The sequence below is a fragment of the Theropithecus gelada genome, chromosome 1 (assembly GCF_003255815.1).
Source record: "Theropithecus gelada isolate Dixy chromosome 1, Tgel_1.0, whole genome shotgun sequence".
NCBI classification, from domain to species: Eukaryota; Metazoa; Chordata; class Mammalia; order Primates; family Cercopithecidae; genus Theropithecus; species Theropithecus gelada.
In genome coordinates, this window is record NC_037668.1 from 51,257,875 (window position 1) to 51,284,709 (window position 26,835).

General features: G+C 46.4%; 2 protein-coding genes across 4 annotated transcripts in view; both read right to left on the reverse strand.

Moving 5' to 3' along the window:
- GALE (UDP-galactose-4-epimerase) overlaps window positions 1-19,327 on the reverse strand; it is a 30,587-nt gene extending 11,260 nt beyond the window's left edge. Inside the window, exons 1-5 of the mRNA XM_025385656.1 lie at window positions 19,243-19,327; window positions 13,748-13,831; window positions 10,503-10,610; window positions 9,702-9,797; window positions 7,218-7,366 (exon numbers count right to left, since the gene is read on the reverse strand). The gene's annotated coding sequence lies outside the window, so the exon portion shown is untranslated. The remainder of the gene's footprint in view (window positions 1-7,217; window positions 7,367-9,701; window positions 9,798-10,502; window positions 10,611-13,747; window positions 13,832-19,242) is intronic.
- Window positions 1-26,835, reverse strand: part of HMGCL (3-hydroxy-3-methylglutaryl-CoA lyase) — a 40,257-nt gene that overhangs the window by 4,762 nt on the left and 8,660 nt on the right. Inside the window, exons 2-8 of one of the 3 annotated variants that reach the window (XM_025385678.1) lie at window positions 20,335-20,436; window positions 13,748-13,831; window positions 10,503-10,610; window positions 9,702-9,797; window positions 7,218-7,366; window positions 3,803-3,866; window positions 1,326-1,514 (exon numbers count right to left, since the gene is read on the reverse strand). In XM_025385678.1, coding sequence (XP_025241463.1) covers window positions 1,326-1,514; window positions 3,803-3,866; window positions 7,218-7,366; window positions 9,702-9,797; window positions 10,503-10,610; window positions 13,748-13,816 — 675 coding nt within the window. In that variant the 5' untranslated portion in view covers window positions 13,817-13,831; window positions 20,335-20,436. Of the gene's footprint in view, window positions 1-1,325; window positions 1,515-3,802; window positions 3,867-7,217; window positions 7,367-9,701; window positions 9,798-10,502; window positions 10,611-13,747; window positions 13,832-19,242; window positions 19,388-20,334; window positions 20,437-26,835 lie in introns of those variants that run through there. The other 2 variants (XM_025385669.1, XM_025385688.1) reach the window with 2 other exon arrangements.

The following is a 26,835-nucleotide window of genomic DNA, read 5'->3' on the forward strand; positions in this document are numbered from 1 at the left end:
TAGGCACTGTCAGGTTAGGTTTTAATAGGTGAATAAATGGTCTGACAATGTGTTATTTACACGCCTGTAATCTTCCATCCGTCTTCCCCACCCACCATGACATGAGCTCCCAGAGGGCAGGGATTGGGTTTTGTTACTATTATCTAAGTCAGCACTTAACCTGGCACATCGATCCATATTCCTGAAATAACTGATGGAAGAGGGAGGTCAGAGGAAGCTGCTGCCAGACATCATACAGCTCAACCTGTTCCCTGATAAATTTTCAAAAAGGGGATTCTGAGACATCATTGCCAAGAAACAGAGAAGCACAGAGGAGCAGGAGTGTCCCGAGCCTAGTCAGGATGGAGTTTTGCCTGAGACTCACCTGGGCTGTGCAGAATTCCCCTTTACCTGCCTGGCAAGGTCTAGGACGGGAAGTCACTCTTCCTGACTGCCTGGCCGAGAAACGCATGAGCTGAAGGAAAGCCCAGGAGCCAGGGCGGAGTGTCACAGTAAGCCGAGAAATGAGGAGACCACAGAGCTATGAACCTTAACCTTGACAGCCACAACTCTGAGGAAACCGGCCCAGAATGTAACAGACTCACCTGGCTTAGACACGAACCTCTAGGGGATAATTGAGAGGAAAAAAAAAGTGTCTGGGACTGCCATCACTATCCTAGAGATGGAAGGGTAGGCCAGTGCTACAGCAAGGTAGCTGTGGTCAGACACCAAGAATGTCCCTTCTATCTGGCTGCCAGCCAATGGATCACCATCCTGGACCAGCCCATGAGAAGCAAACCTCAAGGGAAACTAAATCTGAGGGGAACGGCATTAAAGCCTCTCTCTCTGAGTGACCTCTGCTGGCCTCTCTACCTCCTGTCTCCTCACCTGCTTCCGCTACACACCCGCACACTCACAACCCTGTACGTTGTATGAGTCCTCCCTGAACCCTACATCAGTCCTGAGGTGCAGTTCTGCCCAGTCACCTTTCCTCTTCCCTCGCCAGTAGCTTACTTTATATCCTTCAAGCTTCACTCAGGCCTTTTCTGGAAATCCTCCTAGATCTCCTCAGCTGGGATGGGGCCCCTCTAGGCTTCCTGAGCCCCATGCTTCCTCCCTTCATGGCATCTGTCATAATGCAGTAGGATTGCCATGTAACTCCCGTGACTGTCTCTCCAACACAGAGGTGTACACTTCACATCTGAGCGGGGTCACCATGACAATGTCCACCATTGCCCGCTCAGAACCTGGCATACTGGCATCAGTAAATGTTTGCTGAAATAAATAATAACAAGCTGTCCTGCCCACCATGACCTTTGGGAGAATGGGCATATGATTTTGATTACCTGCAGGGCCATCAGGGTGTTGGCCAGGGCTTGGCCATAGGTGTCATGGCAGTGGACAGCCAGGGCAGCCGGAGGCACTTCCTGCATGACAGCAGACAGCATGTCTTTCATGATCCCTGGGGTGCCCACACCAATGGTGTCCCCCAGGGAGATCTCGTAGCAGCCCATTGAGTATAACTTCTTGGTGACCTAAGGAAGCAAGCAGTCACTTGGAGGATACAGAATCCACCAGCCAGGGGATCCATGCACTCAGAAGCAGGGGACCTTTGCCTGGACAGAACACTTCTGTGTATGAAGCACTCAGTTCCTACCGGATGACACGCTCCTCACAACTCCAACTGGGAATCATGATCCTCTACCTATGATCAGGAGGCGGAGGCTTAAGGGGCAGAGCCAGCCGCTGGAGCCAGCCCACAGTCCTGAAGCTCCAACCCCTGTGTTTTCCTCCTTACCTGTGCCCCTCACACTTCAGTCTTTCACTTACCACCGTCACGTCATACTGTCAGACCCAGGTGCTGGAATCAGTGAAGTTGATTCCTTCTGTGTCATTTTATCCTCAGCAGTAAAATCCATGAAATCATGGGTCTGAGATGCTAGTTACATTTTTTTTATTTATTTTTTTTTTGAGACAAGTTCTCACTCTGTCATTCAGGCTGGAGTACAGTGGTGTGATCTCGGCCTCTCAGGCTCAAGCAATCCTCCCACCTCAGCCTCCCAAGTAACCTGGACCACAGGTGTGTACCACCATGCCCAGCTAATAGTATATATATAATGTATATAATATATAATACATATATTATGCATATAATTATATATTATGTATATAATTGTATATGTAATATATAATGTATATAATTATGTATATAGTTATATACAATACATGATATACATATTATGATATATAATGTATATTATACAGACATTAATTATATATAATTATAGACATTATATAATTATATATAATTATATACATTATATTATATATGTACTATATATATTTTTTGAGACAGTCTTGCTCTGTCACCCAGGCTGGAGTGCAGTGGCACAATCTCAGCTCACTGCAACTTCTGCCTCCTGGGTTCAAGTGATTCTCCTGTCTTAGTCTCCCAAGTAGCTGGGATTATAGGCACCTGCCACCACGCCCCGCTAACTTTTTGTATTTTTAGTAGAGACGGGGTTTCACCATGTTGGCCAGGCTGGTCTTGAACGCCTGACCTCAGGTGATCCGCCTGCTTCGGCCTCCCAAAGTGCTGGGATTACAGTCGTGAGCCACCGTGCCTGGCCAATAGTTATATTTTTTAATAGAGGTACATCACTATTTAAATTTTTAGAAGCCCATTTGCACACCTCTAAAACCACTGCAAAATGGGTCCATATTGGAATAGGTCCAATATGGGTCCAATTGGAATAAGCCATACTGGAAGAGGGTTGGCCCCTAATCCCCATATGACTGGTGAACTTAAAAAAAAGATGGCCTCACCCAAGGAGCTGCTGCCAGCATGGGGCTGCTGGACAAGGTGCGGAGGGATGTGGCGGGGCAGGGGGACCAGAAGACACCAATGATCTGCTAGATAAATGAAATGGTGATGTCGTTTCCCCCAGTGGCCCTGCACAGAGGGCGGCAGCAGTGGGTGGCCTTTAGGGGGCAGCAGGGTGCAGGGGAAGGAGCAGACCCTTGAAGTCACGAGATGCTGGGTTAAAGTCCTAGTTCTGCTGCTCACTAGCTGTGGGCCTTGCCAAGGAACTTAACTTTTCTGAGCTTCAATTTCTGCTTCTGAAAAATGGTGATGACCATTTGGTCATATGGCAAGGACTGGTGCAACTGAGGCTAAGACCAGGGCAGCTACTCTCAAGAAACAGTTGCTACTGTTACCATTCCCCCTATCTGGATGCCACAAAGTATCCTGGGAAGAAGCGGGCTTTGGAGGGAGACAAAATGGGGTTTGACACCTGATTTTACCATTTGTAACCTGTGGCAAATTATTTAGTGTCAGTTTCCTCAACTGTAAAAGGGAATAATAACACCAAATTTGCACAGTGGTTTTGAGGACTAAATGACGTAAGTTCTTGGGCTGGTCAAACTCAATTCCTGTGCTGTGTTCTTCTCAGTGTTGACCTGGTGACTGTTCAGAGGACATCAGGGTTGTGGCCTTTCAATCACTACAAGGAACTGTGGCAACTCCTGGGTAAGGAGCCTCTCCTCAGAGAATCACCTCAAAGACCAGACTGGAAACTGAATCAGAGGTTTTCAGGCTGGGTAGAGGCCAGGGGCTTCAAGGACTACATGTCCAGCTAGGAGGGGGTCCTCCAGGGAGCAAGTGCAGGGCTGTGCTCACGGGGAGAGCTTAATGAAGGAGCTGGGTGAATGAATGAAATCAGGAACCTGCAGGAAAGGGTGGGGAGAGGAACCTATGCGCTCAGGGGCAGACAAGGTGGCCAACCCTCACCAAACCCCCCACCCTGACACATGCACACACCTCAGCTACTTTAGCTGGGGAGATCTTCCCTTCATAAGGGCAGCCAAGCACACAGGAGACGTACCTGTGGGAAGACAGGGGAGGAATGAGGTCAGTGTCCTGAGCTCTTTGGCTAGCAGAACTGAAGCAGGGCATTTAACACACATTTCCGATCAGTGTGCAATCAACACCTGCAGCTGGGCGGAGGAAGGGCAGGGATGGTACAACTCAGTGCCAGCAGGAGGCAGTAGAGAGCAATGGCAGGGAACTGGGGGACAATGGACCTACAGTTCAGGAAGCAGAAGTTGCACAGGCCTCAGGAGTGGCAGCCAAGGATTTACAATAAGCGGAGGAGGAGGAGCTAGACAGGGCAAGGAGAGTAAGCAGCTGGGTTGTACGGTGGGGAGACGGAGCAAAACTACGTGCCAGAGGAGCTGGGGCCAGTACTCCAGAAGGAGACCAAAGACTGGGTAAAACCAAACTCAGAACAAGAGCTAAGTTGGATATGAGTCAGTAACAGGCTGCGCTGGCCTGAGGGCCAAGGGATGAGCTGCCCCAGTGAGTTGCTAGAGGATTCATTCATTCATTTATTCGCCTGATGTTTACTGAGTTGCCTGCTATGTGCCAGGCACTGGCATAGAGCAGTGGGCAAGACTGATAAGGTTCCTGCCCTCTCAGAGCTTATCTCAAGTTAGGAAGATGGCCAATAAAAAAGCAACCAAGTAAGTAATGGAGAAACTCTCAGAAGTGATGTGCTACAGAGGAAAGATGGGAAATGATAGAACAAGTGGAGGCCAGCTGTAGTGAGGATCCAGAAAAGACCCCTCTGAGGACAGGATGTTGGAGCCGAAAGAAGCTGGGGGTCTGTGAGAAGAGCATTCCAGGCAGAGAGAAGAGCCTGGAGAAAGCCGTGAGACAGAAGAGCCAGGCGTGCTCCAGACAGAACAAAGGATAGCTGAAGCAGAGAGAGCAAGGGGAAAGGAAGTATGAGATGAGGAGGTCAGCAAGGTGGGCACAGGTCTGATCATGGGTCTTAGGGCTATGGTAAGGAGGGTAGATTTTGGATGTGGGTGACTTCTATTCCCACCCACCCTCTTGGAGCTGAGATGTATTCAAAACCCTTTAGAGTCAAGCAAAGTATTCTGCATATTAAGAGGCATAATAAACGTTCTATAGATAAATAATTTCAGACTCAAAGATCTCAGTGTACTTTTCCATTTTGATGCTCCCACTTATTCTCCAACCACTGCTGAGCAAGAAAAAGGTAAGAGAGATGCTTAGAAAGACACAGATCTGGAAGTCAGACTGATGTTACTGGAGCCCCTGCTTCCCCATTCATCCACCTGCCCATCAGTGACTGAGTGCCCACTGTGTGCTAGGCCCCGAGCTGGGAGAGCGGAGCACCCCAGGGACTGGGAGAGATGTGGGCTTTGCCCTCAGGGAGTGCATGGTCTAGTGAGGTGGGGCAGGGAGGGAATTTAACAAGCAGCTAAGTGCTACATTTAGAGGATGTCCCGACACTATGGGCGCCCAGAGAAGGGCACTAACTCCAGCTGAAGGACTGGAGCAGCTTCTCAGAGGAACTGACTCCCACAAGAAGACCTGAAGGATGAGCAGGAGTTATCTCCGAGAAGCATGATGTGGAGGAAATGTTCTTTTTTATGTTTTGGAGACAGAGTCTCACTCTTTCACCCATGCTGGTGTGCAGTGGCATGATTCTGGCTCACTTCAGCTTGGACCTCTCAGGCTCAGGTGATCTTCCCACCTTAGCCTCCTGAGTAGCTGGGACTACAGGCACATGCCACCATGCCTGGCTTTTTTTTTTTTTTTTTTTTGTAGAGCTGGGGTTTCACCATGTTGCCCAGGCCCAGGCTGGTCACAAACTCCTAGGCTGAAGCAACCCGCCCACCTTAGCCTCCCAAGGAAGGTTGTTCTGAGTCTACAGAAAGCACGTGCAAAGGTCCAGAGGCAAGAGAGAGTGGAGGCATGTGACAAACGGAAAGAAGTTCCAGTTGGGCTGGAGTGTACCATGAGGAGGAAGCAGGGGCCAGAAGGGAACTGGAACAGTAGCGCTACTGAAAAGAGCTGGGACCAAATCATGCAGGGTTTGTTAGCCTCATTAAAAAGTCTGCACTTGATTAGTCATGGAAAGCTTTTTAACTGGGAGGGATGTGATCAGACGTGCACTTTTGTGGGATTTTGTTTTTTGTTTTTGAGACAGAGTCTTGCTGTCACCTAGGCTGGAGTGCAATGGTGTGATCTCGGCTCACTGCAACCTCCGCCTTCTGGGTTCAAGTGATTCTCCTGCCTCAGCCTCCTGAGTAGCTGGGATTACAGGTGGCGCGCCACCATGCCTGGCTAATTTTTGTATTTTTAGTAGAGACGGGGTTTCCCCATGTTGACCAGGCTGGTCTCGAACTCCTGACCTCAGGTGATCCGCCCGCCTCGGCCTCCCAAAGTGCTGGGATTACAGGCATGAGTGACCATGTCCAGCCCAGATGTGCACTTTTGAAAGATCATTCTGGCTGCAATTTTTTTTTTTTTCTTTTTTAGACAGAGTTTTGCTCTGTCACCCAGGCCGGAGTACAGTGGTGTGATCTTGGCTCACTGCAACCTCAACCTCCCAGGTTCAAATGATTCTTCTGCCTCAGCCTCCCAAGTAGCTGGAATTACTGCTAATTTTCGTATTTTTAGTAGGGATGGGGTTTCGCCATGTTGGTCAGGCTGGTCTTGAACTCCTGACCTCAGGTGATCCTCCTGCCTTGGCCTCCCAAAGTGCTGGGATTATAGATGTGAGCCACCATGCCGGGCCTCTGGCTGCAATTTGCACAGCAGTGTGACCTTACGGTAGACTATTCACCCTTCCTGGGCCTCAGTTTTGTCATTTATAAAGTGGGGATAACCTACTCCCTGCTGGGCTATTATGAGGTTTCAATTATTATAGATAATACACACACAATGCCTGGAATCACTGATATCAGAGATGTGATGTTGGAAACATAGAAGCCCAGGTAATTCTCCAGGGATGTGTGAAGAGCTAGTTATAAACCCAGGACTCAACTGATCTCCACAAACTCCAGTTAGTGTCCCATCCTGCTCGATTCCTCTAGCATGATGGCAGTGGTGCTATCATGGCTCACTGCAGCCTCGAACTCCTGGTCTCAAGCCATCCTCTGCCTCAGTCTCCCAAGTTGCTAGGACTACAGGTGCATGCCATAATGGTCAGCTGGTAAACTGACCCAAAATTCAGATTTGAGAGAAGGTACTTGCTAGGATTTCTTCTGACCACACTTATTTGGGAAAAGACATCTAGGTGTGGAGTTTGGGCTGCCCCCAACCAGGATAAGAAGTTTGTGGCAGGAGGACCACTTGAGTCAGAGTCTAGCCCCATTCCAGAATGGTACAGAGGAAACGATACCAATGTGCTCTGACTCACCCCCGCACAGAAATATTGGCTGATTGTGCTGCCTTCAAGATCGCGTCAAACCTCTGAAAACTCTCCTCTATGGAACAATTGATGTTCTTCTTGGTGAAAAGCTCTGAGGCAGCTCCAAAGATGCTGACTTCCTTGGCTCCAGCAGCAACCTGCCAACATCCAGGTGAACTCCTTTCAGCACTTTTCTCTTTTTTTTTTTTTTTTTTTTTTGAGATGGAGTCTTGCTTTGTCACCCAGGCTGGAGTGTAGTGGCACGATCTTGGCTCACTGCAACCTCCGCCTCCCAGGTTCAAGCGATTCTCCTGCCTCAGCCTCCTGAGTAGCTGGGATTACAGGCGCCCGCCACCACGCCTGGCTAATTTTTATATTTTTAGTAGAGACAGGGTTTCACCATGTTGGTCAGGCTGGTTTCGAACTCCTGACCTTGTGATCCACCCGCCTCGGTCTCCCAAAGTACTGGGATTACAGGTGTAAGCCACCGCGCCCGGCCAGCACTTTCTTGTTTAAGGAACACTGGCACAGAGTGGCAAAAAATTTCTCTGAAGGTAAATTTTATATTATGTGAATGTTATGGGTTGACTTGTGTCCTCCTAAAAAGACACGTTGAAGGATTAAAACTCAGCACACCTCAGAATGTGACCTTATTTGGAAACAGGGTCATTGCAGATATAATTAGTTAAGATGAAGCCATACCGGAATAGGGTGGGCCCCTAATCCCATATGACTGGTGACCTTGAAAAAAGATGGCCAGCCGGGCGTGGTGGCTCACGCCTGCAATCTCAGCATTTTGGGAGGCCGAGGCGGGCTGATCACAAGGTCAGGAGATCAAGACCATCCTGGCTAACACAGTGAAACCGCGTCTGTACTAAAAATGCAAAAAATTAGCCGGGCGTGGTGGTGGATGCCTGTAGTCCCAGCTACTCTGGAGGCTGAGGCAGGTGAATTGCTTGAACCTGGGAGGCGGAGCTTGCAGTGAGCCGAGATTGTGCCACTGTACACCAGCCTGGGCGACAGAGCAAGACTCTGTATAAAAAAAACAAAAACAAAAGATGGCCATGTAAAGACACAGAGACACAGAAAAGGTGGCCCTGGGAAGATGGAGGCAGAGACTAGAGAGATGCATCTACAAGCCAGGCAATGCCAAGGACTGCTGGCCACCACCAGACCCCAGTAGAGAGGCATGGGACAGATTCTCCCAGAGGCCTCAGAAGGAACCAATCCTGCTGACACCTTGATTTGGGACTTCTGGCCTCCAGAACTGTGAGAGAATAAATTCCTGTTGTTTTAAGCAACCCAATTTGTAGTGCTTTCTTTTTTTTTGAGACAGTCTCGCTCTGTCACCCAGGCTGGAATGCAGTGGCATGGTCTTGGCTCACTGCAACCTCCGCCTTCTGGGTTCAAGTGATTCTGCTGCCTCAGCCTCCCGAGTAGCTAGGATTACAGGCGCCTGCCACTACGCCCGGCTAATTTTTTGTATTTTTAGTAGAGATGGGGTTCCACTGTGTTAGCCAGGATGGTCTCTATCTCCTGACCTCGTGATCTGCCCACCTTGGCCTCCCAAAGTGCTGGGATTACAGGTGTGAGCCACTGCGCCCAGCCTGTAGTGCTTTCTTACAGTAGCAGTAGGAAATAAACACAGTAATTTCTCTTAATTAAAAAAAAGCAACTTTGACTTTTCCCAAGGAAACCACCACACCACCATCACCACCCTGGAAGTCACTCTTGAGAAAACGTTTTTTTTTTCTTGCTCTGTCACCCAGGCTGGATGAGTGCAGCAGTGTTATCATGGCTCACTGCAGCCTCGAACTCCTAGTCTCAAGCCATCCTGTGCCTCAGTCTCCTGAGTAGCTAGGACTACAGGTGCATGCCATCACAGCCAGCTAATTAATTAATTTTTTTTTTTTTTTTTTTGTACAGACAAGGTCTCCTTATGGTCTGGTCCATAAAGCTGGTCTCAAGCTTCTGGCCTCAAGCTGTCCTCCTGCCTCAGCCTACCAAAGTGCTGGGATTATAGATGTGAGCCACTGTGCCCAGCCAAATAAAGGTTTTTGCCTAAATCCAAAACTGACATCTCCAAAGATGTTCTTGTCTAAAATTGTAAGAAAGTTGGCAGATGCCAGCAACTACTGTTGAAACTTGTGGAGAGCTTGGTTACCTTTCTCTAAAGAAGTGGATAATCAAAAGAGCTATCATTTATTAAGCAGTTACCTTTTATCAGGCTCTTGCTAAGCAATGTACATGCATCCTATCTTCTGAAATGCTCACAACTTCAGGTATTATCATTTAGCCCTATTTTATAGGCTTGTCAACTCGTCAAGATCACAGAGCAGTGAGTGGCAGGGCCAGGTCTGCCCCAGGGTCTGGATGACAGACAAGCTGTTCAGATGGACATCCCAGGACAGGGGACTGAGGCCCCAAGACAAGGCAGGGACCAATGCCATCAATCTCATTTCAGGAGCCCCCACCAACAAGCTATCCTCTTACCGCTGCCTCGAAGCCTTTCAAATTGGGGGTCAGGACTGGGTAGGTGATGCCAGGAAACTTCTGAATGCCCTTCAAGACTTCAGCATGGTCAGCCATCTAGGAACCAAGGGAGACACTGTCAAGCCATCACCAAGAGCAGGCAGAGAGTTCAGTTAGAGAAAACCTTTTCATCACAAAGCCTCTGATCTCCAGAACTCTTAGAGAGTAATTCCTTCTGCAGAGCTGAGTCTCTCCAGTACTTTCACTGTTTGACTGCTGCTGAGTCCCAAGGGCCCGTGGTTTGGGTGAGATCCCAGTTTCTGCATAGGGCCCATACTGCCAGCTTTACATATGCAGAAACAGCAGGAATACTACTGCCAGCCATTTATTGAGAACGTACTCTGGGCCAGGCACTGAGCTCAGCTGTGTGTTAAACACTCCTTTGTAACAGGATGTATCTTCTCCACTTAACTATCTTTGTGAAGCAGGAGTTGTCAGTCTTCCTCTTTTACAAACAAAGAAACCACAGACAGGCATAGAGGGTCTTAGACTTTAGGGCTAGAAGAGGTCATCTCTAATATCGAGGAGGGGAAAGGCCTTAGCAATGTCACTGAGCAAGTCAGATGAGCAGAGCCAAGACTGAACCCAAGGCCCTGAATCCTGGGCCATGTTCTTTTGCTGCAACACAGTGCTATGAATCACCTGAGACCTCTCAAAGCCAGGGGCTTGGAAACCTATGTTCTTGACTTCTACTTGCTTCAAAGGCAAATGCAAAACTTTTCATCCCTGGAGAAAGGCCTCTCATTGAGGGCTAGGGCTCACCTGGGGAACCCACTTAGGAGACACAAAGCTGGTTGCTTCTATAACAGAGAGTCCTGCTTCAGAAAGCATGTCTATCAGCTTGATTTTCACTGGAGTAGATACGATATTCTATAGTGGAGAAACACCAGGTCAGCAAAGTTAGTATTAAAACAGCCTTAGAATGCAGTACCTGTTAGTTCAAGTACTATAGATAATTTTTTGCAGTGAATGCAGCTTCTCACCTGAAAAAGAGTTATTTACATGGAAACATTATTCCGCCATGCAGGTTTTCCCATAAGTAAATGTATGTTAATTTATAATCCCATCATAAACAAATTGAGAGCAATGTGTGACGGCCTGAAAGGGCAGAGATGGCTAACCCTCTAGGGGGTATGGGATGGGGCCCCGAAAGTATCACACCCTCCTCTCTTCTGTCTCCCAACTGGCACAGGACTTCAGCCTCATGTGTTCAGCGTACAGCTTCTTTATCTTCCTCCCCACCATGTCCAGTAGCTCACCAGATTCTATGGATTCCTCTTTCCAAATCTACCATCATTATTCTGTATATAACATGCCATGGTCTCATGCCACTAATTCATCCTAAACAGGAATCCTCCTAAAATGCAGCTTCCAATCTTCCATTCTCCTGCATCAAAAGCTTTCTATGGCTCCCTAAGATTTACAGGATTAGGCAACAAATTATAAGAACTCCAGGTCCAGGAGGACACATTGGCTCACGCCTGTAATCCCAGCACTTTGGGAGGCTGAGGCAGGTAGATTGTTTAAGCTTAGGAGTTTGAGACCAGCCTGGGCAACATGGCGAAAAATACAAAAGTTAGCCAGGCGTGGTAGCACGTGTGTGATCCGGCTACTCAGGAGGCTGAGGTGGGAGGATCGCTGGACCCTGGGAAATCAAGGCTGCAGTGAGCAATAATTGTGCCACTGCACTGAGTGACACAGATCAAGACCCTGTCTCAAACAAAAAGAACACACAAAAAAACTCCAGGCCCTTCTTACTAGGTCCTCCCTTCGCCTGCCTTCTCCAATTTCTCTCCCACTGCTCTAACTTAATCTATTCCATATATATATATATATATATATATATATTTTTTTTTTTTAGATGGAGTCTTGCTCTATTGCTCAGGCTGGAGTGCAGCGGCACAATCTCGGCTCACTGCAACCTCCGCCTTCTGGGTTCAAGCAATTCTCCTGCCTCAGCCTCCAGAGTAGCTGGGATTACATGCACATGCCACTACCACGGCTCATTTATTTTAGTAGAGATGGGGTTTTACCATGTTGGCCAGGCTGGTCTCAAACTCCTGACCTCAGGTGATCTGCCTGCCTCAGCCTCCCAAAGTGCCAGTATTACAGGCATCATGCCCAGCCTGTTAAATAATTTTTGAAAAGCCCTCCATGTTCCAGGCATTGTGCTAGGTGCCAGGGATATAGTGATAAGCAGAACAGATAGGATTCTGCCTTCCAGGAACTTACACACTATTGTTTCCAACAAGCCCTCACTATTAAAGCTAGGATGGACGTGCTAAAAGAAAAAAAAAAAAAAGGAAAGAAAAAAAGCTTTTCTTATTGAAAAATAATCAATATATGATTCTTTCAGAAAAACATGCCAAAAACAAAAGAAAACTACCCTTAGAACCTCTGGTGATAACACTATTAACACCCTGGTGTGTAACTTTCTAGATCTGTGCAGTCCAATATGTCACTAGTCACATGTAGTTATTTCAATTTAATAAAAATTGTGTAAAAATAAAAATTCAATTCCTTGGCCACACTAGTCACATCTCAAGTTCTCAAGGGCCACATGGGTGTAGTGGCCACCACATGGAAAAGCTCACGTCCAGAATATTTCCATCTTCACAGAAAGTGCTGGTCTAGGTCCTAGTGTAGATAAATGTTCCCATATGTATACAAACTTTTTTCTTACATAAAAGTGTAAGATAAAAAAATACATGGCAGGGCGCAGTGGCTCATGCCTGTAATCCCAGCACTTTGGGAGGCCGAGGCAGGTGGATCACCTGAGGTTGGGAGTTCAAGACCAGCCTGGCCAACCTGGTGAAACTTCGTCTCTACTAAAAACACAAAAATTACCTGGGCATGGTGGTGGAGTCCTGTAATCCTTGCTACTCGGGAGGCTGAGGCAGGAGAATCACTTGAACCGGGAAGGTGGAGGATGTGGTGAGCCAAGATTGTGCCACTGCACTACAGCCTGGGTGACAGAGTGAGACGCTGTCTCCCCCGCCAAAAAAAAAAAAATACACACACACACACACAAACACGCATACGCACTATTTTTGTTTGGAGACAGAATTGTGCTGTCACCCAGGCTGGAGTACAGTGGCACGATCTCAACTCACTACAACCTCTGCCTTCCGGGTTCAAGTAATTCTCATGCCTCAGCCTTAGGATTACAGGTGTGCGCCATCACACCCAGCTAAATTTTTTTTTTTTTTTTTTAAGTAGAGACAGGGTTTCACTATATTGGCCAGCCTGGTCTCAAACTCCCAGCTTCAAGTGATCTGCCTGCCTCAGCCTCCTGAAGTGTTGGGATTACAGGCATCATGCCCAGCCACACGCACTCTTTTATAACCTGCTTGAGTCACTTTATATATACCTATGTTATTAATGGCTTCATAATATTTCATTTTATAAGAAGTCCATAATGTATCTGACCCAACTTTCCTCATATGAAACATTTAGGTTGTTTCCAACAGTTCTGCGCTTACCAACAGGTTCATAAGGAACACCTCCAAGGCTAAATCTCTACATTTGGCCTTCATGACTTGCTTTGGATAAATCCCATTACATGGAATTGCTGGGTCTAAAGGCATGCCCTCACCTTCACTCCACACCACCTACCCCACCCCACTGGGCTGTGGACCTGGGGACACCAAACCTGTTGCACCACCATTCAATTTATGTATATATATGTATATACATTTTTTTAAATAAGATGGAGTCTTGTTATGTTGCCCAGACTGGTCTCAAACTCCTGGGCTCAAGCCATCCTCCCACTTCAGCCTCCCAAGTAATTAGGGATGATAGACATGAGCCACCCACCCAGCTTGCCCCACCATTTTAGATCATTTAACTGTCACAGATGCCTGTCCCTGTTTGGCCTCCTCTACTCTCCCCTAACTTGTGCAGAGGAATCACATTTTGCGTAGCTCTGTCCACCGCCATTGCACCTACCACACGTTATACTCAAAGCAGATGCCTGAAACACTTTTCTGGCTCATTTCCATCTTTACCTTTTCATTTTGTAGACCGTCTCGGGGACCAACTTCCACAATTTTCACTTGCTTTGGTAAAGTGTCCATAGATGAGGTGCTGACCTTTGGTTTAAAAGAGGAAACAAAAAGTATGAAGAAGAGATTGCCACAATTCCCAGGGAGACCAATATGAAAGAATGGATCTATCTTCACTAATAATGACACAAGAAGAAATATTTCTCACCATTTAATTCACATTTGGTCTATTTGAGAATTTAAGAACAAAAAAAATATTTCACGGCCAGGCGCGGTGGCTCAAGCCTGTAATCCCAGCACTTTGGGAGGCTGAGGCAGGCGGATCACAAGGTCAGGAGATCAAGACCACCCTGGCTAACACAGTGAAACCCCGTCTCTACTAAAAATACAAAAAATTAGCCGGGCGTGGTGGCAGGCACCTGTAGTCCCAGCTACTCAGGAGACTGAGGCAGGAGAATGGTGTGAACCCAGGAGGCGGAGGTTGCAGTGAGCCGAGATCATGCCACTGCACTCCAGCCTGGGCGACACAGCCAGACTTTGTCTCAAAAAAAAAAAAAAAAAAATTTCACTTAGTAACAGGAACAAGCAAGAGATTCATGCTCCCAGTACAGGTTCTCTTCTGAAGTCTGGACTCCTTTTCCACTGCCTACCTGACAGCTCTATTTGCATCTCTTCAATTTAGCAGTCCTGAAACAGAACTCTAATTTCTCCTAAAGCCCGTCTGACTCCATCCTTTCCATCTCTGTAAAAGGCATCGCATGTACCCTACTGCTTAAGCCAGAACTTGATTCATCCCTTTCACCTATTCACCATGGCCTACAGGACTCTGTATGCTGCTGTATGTTCGTCAGAAGTCGTTTAAAAAGGCCGGATATCACAGTGGGGGGCAGTGGCTCACGCCTGTAATCCCAGTACTTTGGGAGGCTGAGGCAGGCGACCACTTGAGGTCAGAAGTTTGAGACCAGCCTGACCAACATGGTGAAACCCCGTCTCTACTAAAAATATACAAAAAATAGCCAGGTGTGGTGGTGCATGCCTGATTCCAGCTACTCAAGAGGCTAAGGCAGGAGAATCGCTTGAACCAGGGAGGCGGAAGTTGCAGTGAGCCAAGATCGTGCCACTGTACTCCATCTTGGGTGACAGAGAAAGACTCCATCTCAAAAAAAAAAAAACAAAAAACATAAAACAAAAGGCTAGGCACTGTGGCTCACGCCTGTAATCCCAGCACTTTGGGAGGCCAAGGCAGGCAGATCACTTGAGGCTAGAAGCTCGAGACCAGCCTGGACAACATGAACAAACTCCATCTCTACTAAAAATAGAAAAATTAGCCAGGTGCGCTGGAATGGACCTGTAGTCCCAGCTACTCAAGAGGCTGAGGTGGGAGAATCGCTTGAGCCCAGAAGGTCGAGGCTGCAGTGAGCTATGACTGTGCCACTACACTCTAGCCTGGTCAACAGAGCAAGACCATCTCAAAAAAAAAAGAAAAAAAAAAATTAACTGACTCTATATGTCACTTGATGCCTTCCAATTAAAAAAAGAAAAGAAAAGACTCTGTATGAGTTGGCTCCTCTGACCTCCTGGAATCATCACTTGCCCCTACTGTCCACTCCCAACCTTCACCCAACAGGTTGCTAAGCTCCCTGCCTTCTCTTCCTTCTGCCCCAAGGCTGCTTATCTGGCTTTAAAAAATAAAAAACAAAAAAACAAAACAAAACAAAAAAAAACCTAGCTCTTCTCACATCTCTCTCTCATCTTTCACTTGCAGAGAGGCTTCCTCTGACCACCCTTTGCAAAGCTGCCTCTCTTCCCACCCCCATTATGTTTTATTGCAGAGCTATAATTATTTCCTTCAAAGTACGATAAAGAATGCCTACTCAATGTCTCTTCCAGTAGAACATAAGCTCTTTGAGGGACCTTGTCTGTCCCAACTCCACTTCATCCCTAGTGTTTGGCACTGTGTTTGGTACAAAGTAGGCACTCTTTAAAGTCATTAAAATAACAAATAAACCATGAAGGACATAGCTGTCCCAGAAGAGAGCAATTACTGAGTGTGGGGAGGAATAGTCAGTCCTGGACTTTTCGGGGTGTGCGCGAGATGCAGGAGGGCTCTGTTACAGTCATAGGCTGGATGATGACAAGAATGGGTCTAAGGGGAGGTGACACCCCCAGTAGCTGAAAACATTTTTTACAAAATGCCTTGAGTCTCCTCTATGTAAAGTCTGCTCCAAATCTTAGTCTTCCCTCTCAAGTAACACAAGACTTTTTTTTTCCCTCTTCCCTCTACCTGTCTTGATACTGTAACTTTTCAAATCAACTTTGTTATATAGATTTAATCCGAATAAATATACCACAATGGGGCAAAGTGGGAGGCACACTGTGTAATCTGCTAAGGATCTCAACCCCCTGAAGCCCCTCAGGAATTCCCTGCTAGGAAGCAGCTGGAACATGTACAACTCACCTGACTGGCCTTGTTTCAGCCAACAAAGCTTCTTAGAGACTAAGGCAACGAGCCACTGAATTTCATGAAGTCAACAGGCTAAATTGGAAGGTCCCTGCAACTTGAATCTCCCTCCAACAGGGCTGTTCAGCCTCTGCTAGTATATCACCCTAAAACTATCTCACTGGAACATAAGTTTCATGAGACAGGGACTTTGTTTTATTCAATGCTGTATTTCTAAGGCCCTGGGACATAATAGGGGCTCGATAAATAACAGTTGAGTGTTGCTGAAAGAAACTAAAACCTGCTTCAGGCCGAGCGTGGTGGCTCACACCTGTAATCCCAGTACTTTGGGAGGCCAAGGTGGGCGGATCACCTGAGTCAGGAGTCCGAGACCAACCTGGCCAACATGGTGAAGCCCCATCTCTACCAAAAATACATAAATTAGCCAGGCGTGGCGGCAGGCGCCTGTAATCCCAGCTACTCGGGAGGCTGAGGCAGAAGAATCGCTTGAACCCAGGAGGAGGTTGCAGTGAGCCGAGATCACGCCATTGCGCTCCAGCCTGGGGGACAAGAGTGAGACTTCATCTCAAAAAACAAAAAGAATCTAAAACCTGCTTCCAAGTTGCTTTTATTAGAACATTATAAACTCAATTACACTTCCTTCACCGTAACACCGTAACAACTTCTTCACAAAATAATTCACAGTTTTTAAACACTTAACATTTGCCAGGCACATACAAGAGCCATTTACATATTTATTTCTTTATTTGAGATAGAGTCTCATTCTGTCTCCAGGCTGGAGAGTAGTGACGTGATCTCAGCTCACTGCAACCTCTACCTCCCGGGTTCAAGTGATTCCCCTGCCTCAGCCTCCCAAGTAGCTGGGACTACAAGTGCACACCACCATGCCTGGCTAATTTTTTGTATTTTAGTAGAGACAGGGTTTCACCAGGTTGGCCAGGCTGGTCTCGAACTCCCGACCTCAAGTGATCTACCCACCTCGACCTCCCAAAGTGCTAGGATTATAGGCACGAGCCACCATGCCTGGTGAGCCGTTTACATATTAACCCACATTATCGTCTCAACAATCTTATCAGGTAGGAACTATCGTCATCCCCATTTTACTGTAAGAAATCTAAGGCCCGGCCGGGCGCGGTGGCTCACGCCTGTAATCCCAGCACTTTGGGAGGCCGAGGCGGGCGGATCACAAGCTCACGAGATCGAGACCACGGTGAAACCCCGTCTCTACTAAAAATACAAAAAAATTAGCCGGGCGCGGTTGTGGGCGCCTGTAGTCCCAGCTACTCGGGAGGCTGAGGCAGGAGAATGGCGTGAACCCGGGAGGCGGAGCTTGCAGTGAGCCCAGATCGCGCCACTGCACTCCAGCCTGGGCGACAGAGCGAGACTCCGTCTCAAAAAAAAAAAAAAAAAAAAAAAAAAAAAGAAATCTAAGGCCCCACTCGGGAGGCTGAGAGGAGAATCGCTTGAACCTGGGAGGTGGAGGTTGTAGTGACTTGAGATTGCGCCACTGCACTCCAGTCTGGGTGACAGATGACAGAGCAAGACTCTGTCTCAGGAAAAAAAAAAAAAAAAGAAATCTGAGGCCCAAAGAGATTAAGTAACCTTCCTGAGGCGACATAGAGAGCTAGTCACTGAGGCAGCATCTAAACCTGGCAGTGTGGCTCTAGAGCACAAGCTCCTAACCTCCGGGCCACTGTTGCCTCTTTACCACCGTTCGGTCCACAGTCTTCTCTTCTCCTGGTTAAACATCCCATTTCTCCTCTGTAAAGCTCTGCTCAGAGAGGGTCCCCCTAACTACACAAGTACTGTGCCACAGTGTCCTGAGGTATGGTATACCTACATCAACATTAACAGCGAATACTGACTAAACCCAGTGTTAAACCACAGGCATTAGAACCTCAAGGCAGGGACTATTATTATCCCAACTCTATAGGTGAAGAAACCAAGCCTCAGGAAGATTACCCAAAAATCACAGTTAGAAAGTGACAGAGCTTGGACTTGAACCCATATCTGGTACTAATACTAATACTGGTTCCTATGCTTGGAACCCCATAGATGGCCATCTCATTACACCAAATATTTCTTAAAAGCATATTAATATCTACTATTTCGTTTAATTTTCTTAACTTTCTAAGTTGGAATTGCCATCTTCATTTTACACATGACCAGGTGGTGCAGGTGAATGGCCTAGTAAAGATGTTAACGTGGCTTTCTGAGAGGGACCCAGTGCCAGGAGTGTATTTTTCCCTCTGTACAGCTATAACTCCTTCTCAACTCTCTAAGGGAAAAATACAACCACCGACCGATCACTTATTAGGAGCCAGAACACTGCCAACTGTATTACTCACATTTTCTCTAATCTCAAAACCAACCCAAGAGAAGGTTGTCCGTTTTATAGATGAAAGAACTGAAGTTTAGAGAAAGTAAATAACTATGTAATTAAGCCTAGAAAGTGGCAGAACTATTGGGACACCCTAGCTTGAGCTTTTATTTTTTCTGTTCCATACAGCTAGGTCTCCTACATTTTACCTGCGCCGAAAATGGGAGAGGGGAAACATCAGGATCGAACAGGATCAAAGTGCAATTCCAAGGGAATCACAGCTTGGCTCCAGTCAACGCAAGTCCCGCTCGGTACGCTGGGATAGTTCCCCAAGCATCTCTAAAAGCAACAAGAGTTGGAAATGGAGGCGAGGGAAATGCAAGGGTGTTCGTGATTTTCACTAATGAAGAGTTGAAGAGGTCTGAAGCTCAATTAGAGGGAGAAAGGGGCCAGGGTCATCGGAAAGGGCCCTGGGCGGGGAATAAGGACGCCTAGGATGGCGTCCCAGGTCTCCACGACCTAGACAAATCACTCCACCTCTCCGGACCTCAGTTTTCCCATCCCCTTCAAAGGATTTGAGGGGAACAGGGAGGGTCCAGGACTCCAACGCCCTCCCGACTCTGGCCTGAGAGCTGTCCGGCCTCGCCTCTCCAAGCCCCCGACCCTGACAGTCACAGTGCCGGCAGGGCCGCCGCCTCGGCGGCTCGGGGCACTTACAGCCCGAAGGGACGCCAAGCCCACCAATCGCCGCGGAAGCGCCTTCGTCATTGCTGCCATCTTGGCCCAGTATGCCCCGCGGCAGTCCAGCGGGACCCCGCGTGACCGACGGCCGCCTGGTGGGCGAGGCCCCGCCCCGCCCCTCCGCCGTGACTTCCGAAGCTGGCTCCACCCCCAGCCTCTCTCCGTTTTGATTCCGAGAGCCTCTTACATGGCAAGCCAAGTGAGACGCTGGGAATACAAAGATGAGCAGAATTAGCCTGGACATCATGTTAAACCTAGCACTTTGGGAGACCAAGGCGGGTAGATCACCTGAGGTCAGGAGTTCGAGACCAGCCTAGCTAACATGCCGAAACCCCCGCCTCTACTTAAAAAAAAAAAAAAAAAAATTAGCCGGGCGGGGTGGTGGGCTCCTGTAATCCCATCTACTTGGGAGGCTGAGGCAGAATTGTTTGAACCCGGGAGGCGAGGTTGCAGTGAGCCAAGATCGCACCACTGCACTCCAGCCTGGGTGACAGCAAGATTCTGTTTCAAAAAAAAAAAAATGGCCAGGCGCGGTGGCTCACGCCTGTAATCCCAGCACTCTGGGAGGCCGAGGCGGGCGGATCACGAGGTCAGGAGATCGAGACCATCCTGGCTAACACAGTGAAACCCCGTCTCTACTAAAAAAATACAAAAAATTAGCCGGGCGTGGTGGCGGGAGCCTGTAGTCCCAGCTAATCGGGAGGCTGAGGCAGGAGAATGGCTCCGTCTCAAAAAAAAAAAAAAGTTAGGTATGGTGGCGGATGCCTGTAATTCCAGCTAATCAGGGGCTGAGGCAAGAGGATCCTTTGAGCCTGGGATGCTGAGGTTGCAGCGAGTAGAGATCGTGCCACTGAACTCCAGCCTGGGCGACACAGTGAGAGCCTGTCAAAAACAAACAAAAAACCCAAAACCAACCAAACAAACAAAAACATGAACAAAAATTAACCAAATTCTGTGGCTTCTTGTGCTTAGAGTGTGGGAGGTGTGAAGAGACAGATATTCATAGTTACACAGTCGTGTCATTTCAAACTTGCACTATAAGAAGCAGCTTTACGATTCTCCACTCACTGTTCCGAATTCTTAGCACGTATTAAGTCACACATCATTATCTTCAGGATTCAAACACAGGCAGGCAGCTCCAGAGAGTCGGACATCCTTAGACTTTCACACCTTAAAAAAATGATTAAGATCTATCTAGGTGTACTTTCTGAAAGGCTGAAAAAAGAAATCTATCCAGGTGAAGAGAATACAAGAAAAACTTTCCAGATGGTGTAGCATTCACAATGGCCCTGAGGCAAAGAAAATGCTTAGAATACTGTTTTTTGTTTTGTTTTGTTTTGGTGTTTGGTTTTTTGTTTTTGTTTTTGTTTTTTTGTTTTTTGTTTTTTGAGATGGAGTCTCACTCTGTCACCCAGGTTGGAGTGCAGTGGCGCGATCTCGGCTCACTGCAACCTCCACCTCCCGGGTTCAAGAGCTTCTTATGCCTCAGTCTCCCGAGTAGCTGGGATTACAGGTGTGCGCCACCACGCCCGGCTAATTTTAGCGTTTTTAGTAGAAACGGGGTTTCACCATGTTGGCCAGGCTGGTCTCAAATTCCTGACCTCAGGTGGTCCACCTGCCTTGGCCTCCCAAAATTCTGCGATTACAGGTGAGAGCCACTGCCCCAAGTCAGAGCACTGTTTTTCAAACTATATGTTGTACCCCACTAACTGGTCACAGTATCAATTTAGCGGGTACAAACTTTTTTTAAAAAATAAATAACTAGAATTTTGGGCCGGGCGCGGTGGCTCACGCCTGTAATCCCAGCACTTTGGGAGGCCGAGGCGGGTGGATCACAAGGTCAGGAGATCGAGACCATGGTGAAACCCCGTCTCTACTAAAAATAGAAAAAATTAGCCGGGCGCAGCGGCGGGCGCCTGTAGTCCCAGCTACTCGGGAGGCTGAGGCAGGAGAATGGCGTGAACCCGGGAGGCGGAGCTTGCAGTGAGCCGAGATTGCGCCACTGCACTCCAGCCTGGGCAACAGAGCAAGACTCCGTCTCAAAAAAAAATAAAATAAAATAAAAAATAAATAAATAAATAAATAACTAGAATTTTATTGATTGATTGATTGAGACAGAGTCTCACTCTGTTGCCCAGGCTGGAGTGCAGTGGCGTGATCTTGGCTCACTGCAACCTCTGCCTTCAGGGTTCAAGTGATTCTCCTGCCTCAGCCTCTGAAGTAGCTGGAATTACAAGTGCCCATCACTGTGCCTGGATAACGTTTGTATTTTTAGTAGAGATGGGGGCGTTTCACCATGTTGGCCTGGCTCGTCTCAAACTCCTAGGCTGAAGCAATTCACCCTCCTCGGCCTCCCAAAGTGCTGGGATTACAGGTGTGAGCCACTGTTCCAGGCCCAGAATATAAAATATTGCTCTATAAAAGAATGATCTAAAAAATAAAAATAATAAATAATAAAAGAGAAAAGGCTGGGTTCGGTGGCTTACACCTGTAATCCCAGCACTGTGGGGGGTTGAGGTGAGAGGATCACTTGAGGTCAGGACTTGAAGACCACTCTGGCCAATAAAGTGAGACCCCAAGTCTATACAATAAATAAGAAAAATATTAGAATACAATGTATAAAAGTAGTAAAGCTAAATACTGCTTTGCAAAACTTTTGTTCATTATATATATCAACAGGGTTGCAATGTAAAATAAATTTCTTTCTGTGGGCTGCACTCAGAAATGTTTGAAAACATCTTTTTAGCAAGATGAAAAGAAGGCTGGACTGATTGGAGAGCGGGGAGGGAGTAGGAAGGGGACTTCCTACTAAGACTGGAGAGTTTGGCAGGAACTGTCCCGCAGGGTTTTGGTGAACACACTAATAACAGCTGTCCTAATAGCAGTGATTTTGAATGGTTTAGAGCAAGGAAATCTGACTAAATTTGCATTTTAAAATAGTTACTGGGTGGATGCTAATTGGTGTGTCTTTGGTATTCTCAGGAAAGGCAGAGAAGGCACTTTCCTTGACTTTAAGGAGCTCAGATTTTATCTAAAGAAAAGACAAGACATGATACATATTCTGTTAGGTTTCAGCAGCACTGGAAATTTTCTCTATCATGACACTCAGAGCATTACCCACAGAATTCTTAAACCTGTGCTAGAGGGCTGCAGTTGGCCCAAACATACTGGCATGGTATTATTTAAAATACGACTTTCAAGACTTGTATACTGAAAATTATAAACCATTGGTGAAAAAAATTAAAGAAGACATAGTGGTAGGACATCCCATGTTCATGAATTGGAATGCTTAATACTGTTTTTTAGTTTGTTTGCTTTTGTTTTGTTTCTTAAATTTTTAATATTTATTTATTTATTTATTTATTTTTTGAGACAGGGTCTCGCTCTGTTGCCCGGGCTGGAGTGCAGTGGCGCAATCTCGGCTCACTGCAACCTCTACCTCCTGGGTTCAAGCAATTCTCCTGCCTCAGCCTCCCGAGTAGCTGGAATTACAGGCACCCGCCACCATGCCTGGCTAATTTTTGTACTTTTAGTAGAGACAGGGTTTCACCATGTTGGCCAGGCTGGTCTCCAACTCCTTAACTCAAGTCATCCACCCTCCTTGGCCTCCCCAAAGTGCAGGGATTACAGGTGTGAGCCACCACACTCGGCCTTTTTTTTTTTTTTTTTTTAGATGGGGTCTCACTCACTCTCTTGACCAGGCTGGAGTGTAATAGTGCAATCATAGCTCACTGTAGCCTCAACCTCCTGCGCTCAAGCCATCCTCCCACCTCAGCCTCCTGAGTAGCCGGGACCACTGGTGTGTGCGCCATCACACCCAGTTAAGTTTTACATTTTTTGCACCAACGAGGATCTTGCCATGTTGCCCAGGCTGGTCTTGAACTCCTGGGCTCAAGTGATCTTTCTTGTCTTGGCGCCTCAAAGTGTTGAGATTAAAGATGTGAGTCCCAGCACCTGGCCAAGAAGACTTAATATTGTTAAAATGTTAATACTATCCAAAATGATCTACAGGTTGAATGCATTCCCATTAAAATCCCAAGGATTTTTTTGCAGAAATAGAAACATTCATCCTAAAATTCTCATGGAATCTCAATGGCCCTTGAATAGCCAAAACAATCTTGAAAAAGGACAGTTGGAGGACTCAAACTTCCTGATTTCAGACCTCACCATAGTAAACAAAAGAGTGTGGTACTGAAATAAAGACAAACATAGACCAATGAAGTAAAATAGAGAGCCCAGATACAAACTCTTGTATATACGGTCAAGTGATTTTTGACAAAGGTGCCAAAATCATTCCATGGAGAAAGACAGCCTTTGTAAACAAATTATGCTGTGAAAACTAGATATCCACATGTGAAAGAATAAAGTTGGACCCTTACCTGATACCATATACAAAACCTAACTCAAAATGGGTAAAAGGCCTAACCATAAGAACGAAAACTATAAGACTCTTGGAAGAAAATGTAGGGGAAAAGGCACAGTCATAAAAAACAATGAAATCATGTTCTTTGCAGCAACATGGATGGAGCTGGAGGCTATAATCCTAAGTGAATTAACTCAGGAACAGAAAACCAAATACCACATGTTCTCACTTATAAGTGGGAGCTAAACATTGAGCACACATAGACATAAACATGGGAACAATAGGCCAGGCGTGGTTGCTCACGGATGTAACCCCAGCACTTTGGGAGGCTGAGATGGGTGGATCACTTGAGCTCATGAGTTTGAGACCAGCCGGGCCAACATGGTGAAACCCCATCTCTACTAATGATACAAAAATTAGCCAGGTATGGTAGCAGGCACCTGTAATTCCAGCTAATTGGGTGGCTGAGGCAGGAGAATAACTTGAACTCAGGAGGTGGAGGCTACAGCGAGCTGAGATTGTGCTACTGTACTCCAACCTGGGCAACAGAGTGAGACTGTCTCAAAAAACAAAACAGGGCTGGACGCAGTGGTTTATGCCTGTAATCCCAGCATTTTGGGAAACCGAGGTGGGTGGATCACGATGTCAAGAGATCGAGACCATCCTGGCCGACATGGTAAAACCCCGTCTCTACTAAAAATACAAAAATTAGCTGGGCATGGTGGCGCGTGCCTGTAGTCCCAGCTACTCAGGAGGCTGAGGCAGGAGAATCGCTTGAACCCTGGACGTGGAGGTTGCAGTGAGCCAAGATCGCACCACTGCACTCCAGCCTGGTGACAGATGGAGACTCCATCTCAAAAAAAAAAAAAAAAAAAAAAGGGCGGGGGAACAATAGACATTGCAGACTACTGGGAATGGGGTAGGGAGGGGGAATGGCTTGAAAAACTACCTATTGGGTACTCTCCACCTGGATGCAAGAGACCCACGTAACAAACCCGCACAGGTACCTCCTGTATCTAAAATAAAAGTTGATTTTTTAAAAAGAAAAAATATGTAGGGGAAAGAGCTTCACAGCATTGGATCTGGCAATAATTTCTTAGATATTACACCAAAAACACAGGCAACAAAAGAATAAAAATTGGCCAGGCTTGGTGGCTCATGCCTGTAATCCCAGCACTTTGAAAGGCTGAGGCGGGAGGATCACTGGAGCCCACAAATTAAGGTCAGCCTGGGCAGTATGATGAAACCTCATCTCTGCAAAAAAAATTAACTGGGCATGGTGGCATGCACACCTGTAGTCCCAGATACTCCAGAGGCTGAAGTGGGTGGATCTCTTGAGCCTGGACAGGGAAGTTGCAGTGAGCCAAGGTCACACCACTGCATTCCAGTTTGGGCAACAGAGCAAGACTTTGTCTCAAAAAAAAAAAAAGAAGAAGAAGAAAAGAAAAAAATTAATAAATGAGATTTCATCAAAATTAAAAAGTTTTGTGCATCAAAGGACACTACTCACAGAGTGAAAAGGCAACCCACAGAATGGGAGAAAATATTTGCAAATCAGGTATCTGATAAGGGCTTCATATCCAGAATATATAAAGAACTCTTAAAGCTCAACAACAACAACAACAAAACCCGACCCCAAAATGGGCAAGGACTTGCACAGAGATTTCTCCAAAGAAGATATACAAATGACTGATAAGCACATAAGCTGCTCAACATCACTAATCATTAGGGAAATGCAAATCAAAGCTAGAAAGGGATACCACTTCATACCAGCTACAATGGCTATGACACTTTTTTAAACAAAAGCCTGAAAAATAACAATTGCTAGCAGGGATGTAGAGATATTAGAACACTGGTGCATTGCTGATGAAAATGTAAAAGTTGCCACCACTGTGAAAAACAGTATACCTCAAAACATTGAACACGGAATTAACAGCCAGGTGCAGGGGCTCACACCTGTAATCCTAGTATTTTGGGAGGCCAAAGTAGGTGGATCACTTCAGCTTAGGAGTTCAAGACCAGTCTGGGTAACATAGTAAACCTCGTCTCTACAAAAAACACAAAAATTGGGCCGGGCGCAGTGACTCACGCCTGTAATCCCAGCACTTTGGGAGGCCGAGGTGGGCGGATCACAAGGTCAGGAGATCGAGACCATCCTGGCTAACACGGTGAAACCCCATCTCTACTAAAAATACAAAAAGTTAGGCAGGTGTGGTGGCGGGCGCCTGTAGTCCCAGCTACTTGGGAGGCTGAGGCAGGAGAATGGTGTGAACCTGGCAAATGGAGCTTGCAGTGAGCCGAGATCCGGCCACTGCACTCCAGCCTGGGCGACAGAGCGAGACTCTATCTCAAAAAAAACAAAAACAAAAACAAAAAAACCAAAAATTACCCCAGTGTGGTGGCATATGTCTGTAGTCCAAGCTACTCAGGAGGCTGAGGTGGGAGGATCACCTGAGCTTGGGAGGTGGAGGGTGCAGTGAGCTGTGATTGCACCACTGCACTCCAGCCTAGGTGACAGTGAGACCCTGTCTGAAAAAATATAAAAAATAAAAATAAAAATTACCATATGATCCAGGAATTTCACCTCTAGGAATATACCCAAAATAATTGAAAATAGGGAATTAAACATATATACATATACCAATAGTGTTGCTATGTTGCTCATAAATACATATTCTTGTATATACGGAATATAAATATATTTATAAATATATATTTATATATCAAATGTATAGAATGTAAATTTATTTATAAATATATATTTATTTATATTCTGTATATACAAGTATATTTATGAGCAACATAGCAACATTTGTATTGTTATACCAATTTACATATAAATATATATTTATTCTGTGTATACAAGAATATATATTTATGAGCAAACATAGCAACATTATTAGTATGTGAATATCTGTTTAATTCCCTGTTTTCAATTATTTTCAGTGTATTTCTAGAAGTGAAATTCCTGGATCATATGGTAATGTCTGTTTTTTATTTTTGTTTTATTTATCTATTTATTTATTTATTTATTTTTTGAGACTGAGTCTCACTCTATCGCCCAGGCTGGAGTGCAGTGGTGCAGTCTCAGCTCACTGCAACCTCTGCCTCCTGGGTTCAAGCAATTTTCATGCTTCAGCCTCCCGAGTAACTGGGATTACAGGCACACACCACCACACCTGGCTAATTTTTGTATTTTTAGTAGA